The 1,643-nt window shown below is 38.8% G+C and overlaps 1 protein-coding gene across 1 annotated transcript; it reads right to left on the minus strand.

The window, feature by feature from the left end:
• Positions 1-710: 710 nt before the first annotated feature.
• Positions 711-1,340, minus strand: LOC141607674 (uncharacterized). Its single transcript, XM_074427028.1, has one exon. The coding sequence runs from the start codon at positions 1,338-1,340 to the stop codon at positions 711-713; it is 630 nt and encodes a 209-aa protein (XP_074283129.1).
• Between the last annotated feature and the right edge of the window lie 303 nt (positions 1,341-1,643).

Consider the following 1,643-nt stretch of genomic DNA (forward strand, 5'->3'; position numbering starts at 1 on the left):
GTCATGACCCTATGGGTAAAATCTTCAGGGAATCCCATTTTCTGAAATAATTGCTCCACAAATCCCCACTCTACAGTGTCATAAGCCTTTTGCAAATCAATTTTGAAGAGACACCTAGGTGATACTGTCTTCCTGTTGTATAGCTTCACTATGTCTTGGCATATAAGGACATTCTCAATAATAGATCTTCCCTTGATGAATGCCCCTTGATTTGCACTGATAAGGTCAGGTAACACCAAGGCCAATATATTGCACAACAGTTTAGAAATAGCTTTGTAGATCATATTACAGCAAGCTATAGGTCTAAATTGCTTAACAGAGGTAGGTCTATCACATTTAGGAATCAAAGTAATATTAGTAGCATTTATCTGATTGAGCAATTTAGCTGTGTGGAAGAAGTCTTTAATGGCTGCACATATATCATCTCCAACAATTTCCCAACTATCTTTAAAGAACCCACTAGTAAAGCCATCAGGTCCAAGAGATTTGTCAATGGGAGTCTCAAAGAAAATCTGCTTAATTTCCTGATTAGTTATAAGAGAATTCAGGATATCTAGATGAGCTAGAGTAAAGCATTTCCCAACATTCATAACCTGATTTCTAACCATCTCAGTAGGTTTGTGATTGCCTAACAGCTGTGTATAGTACTCAAGAAAGGCATTTTGAATGCTCTGACTGTCCTTACACACAACCCCATTTTGATCCTCAATTTAAATAACCTTATTCTGATTGCATCTCCTTCTTATGACACCATGGAAATAAGCAGAGTTACTATCCCCATGTTCAGTCCATTTTACCTTAGCCTTTTGCAAGAGGACACTGTCCCTTGCCTCAGTTAATCTCCTCAAAGAATCAGAGATTTTGATTTCCTGCTGGATGAGATCAGCTTGCTGAGGGTCTTGATACAATTGAGTTTGCACTGCATATAACTCCTTCTCTGCCAGTACAGTAGCATTTTCAATATCAGAGAAGCATTCTCTATTTATTTCTTTTAGATCAGGTTTCAAAGCTTTCAATTTTTTCACAACACAAAACATTTTATGGCCAGGAAGCTCTTGTTGCCACACCATTTGAACTTTTGGAATAAAAGTTGGAGCTTTACCCCACGTGTTTAAGTACTTGAAGCTGGCTCTCTTCATGCCTCCTATCTGATTATGACTGACAATACATGGACTGTGGTCAAACAGTCCAACAGGATGAAAATGAGCAACCATATCAGGGAATTGATCCCCCCACTCTTGATTTATCAGGAATCTATCAAGTCTACTATACACTCTTGACTGAGTCTCTTGCTTATTAGTCCAGGTATAGTAAGCACCAGTAGCAGGGATATCAGTCATGCCACAGGTTGCTATTCAATCAATAAAGTCATCCATATCACTTTGCTTGGTCTGACCACCCAATCTTTCAGCAGGATTGATCACTGTATTAAAATCCCCTGCCTAAGCCCAAGGGCCTCGAACACCGAGTCCAAATCGCTCTCCATTTCTTTGCCATAAAACTTTCCTATCTTGGCCATCATTAAATGCATAAATCATAGTCAAATGAAAGGCCTGCATGGTAATTCTGGAAGTAACCTTAGCATGAATGAATTGTGCATCATAAGCAAGCACTTGAACATCAAATAAACTAGGTCTCCATAA

Source organism: Silene latifolia, chromosome 10 (genome assembly GCF_048544455.1).
Source record: "Silene latifolia isolate original U9 population chromosome 10, ASM4854445v1, whole genome shotgun sequence".
NCBI lineage: Eukaryota > Viridiplantae > Streptophyta > Magnoliopsida > Caryophyllales > Caryophyllaceae > Silene > Silene latifolia.

What these genes read in the sequence shown, in the direction of transcription:
- LOC141607674 (XM_074427028.1), bottom strand. Translation starts at nt 1,340, where the DNA reads ATGACTGATATCCCTGCTACTGGTGCTTACTATACCTGGACTAATAAG.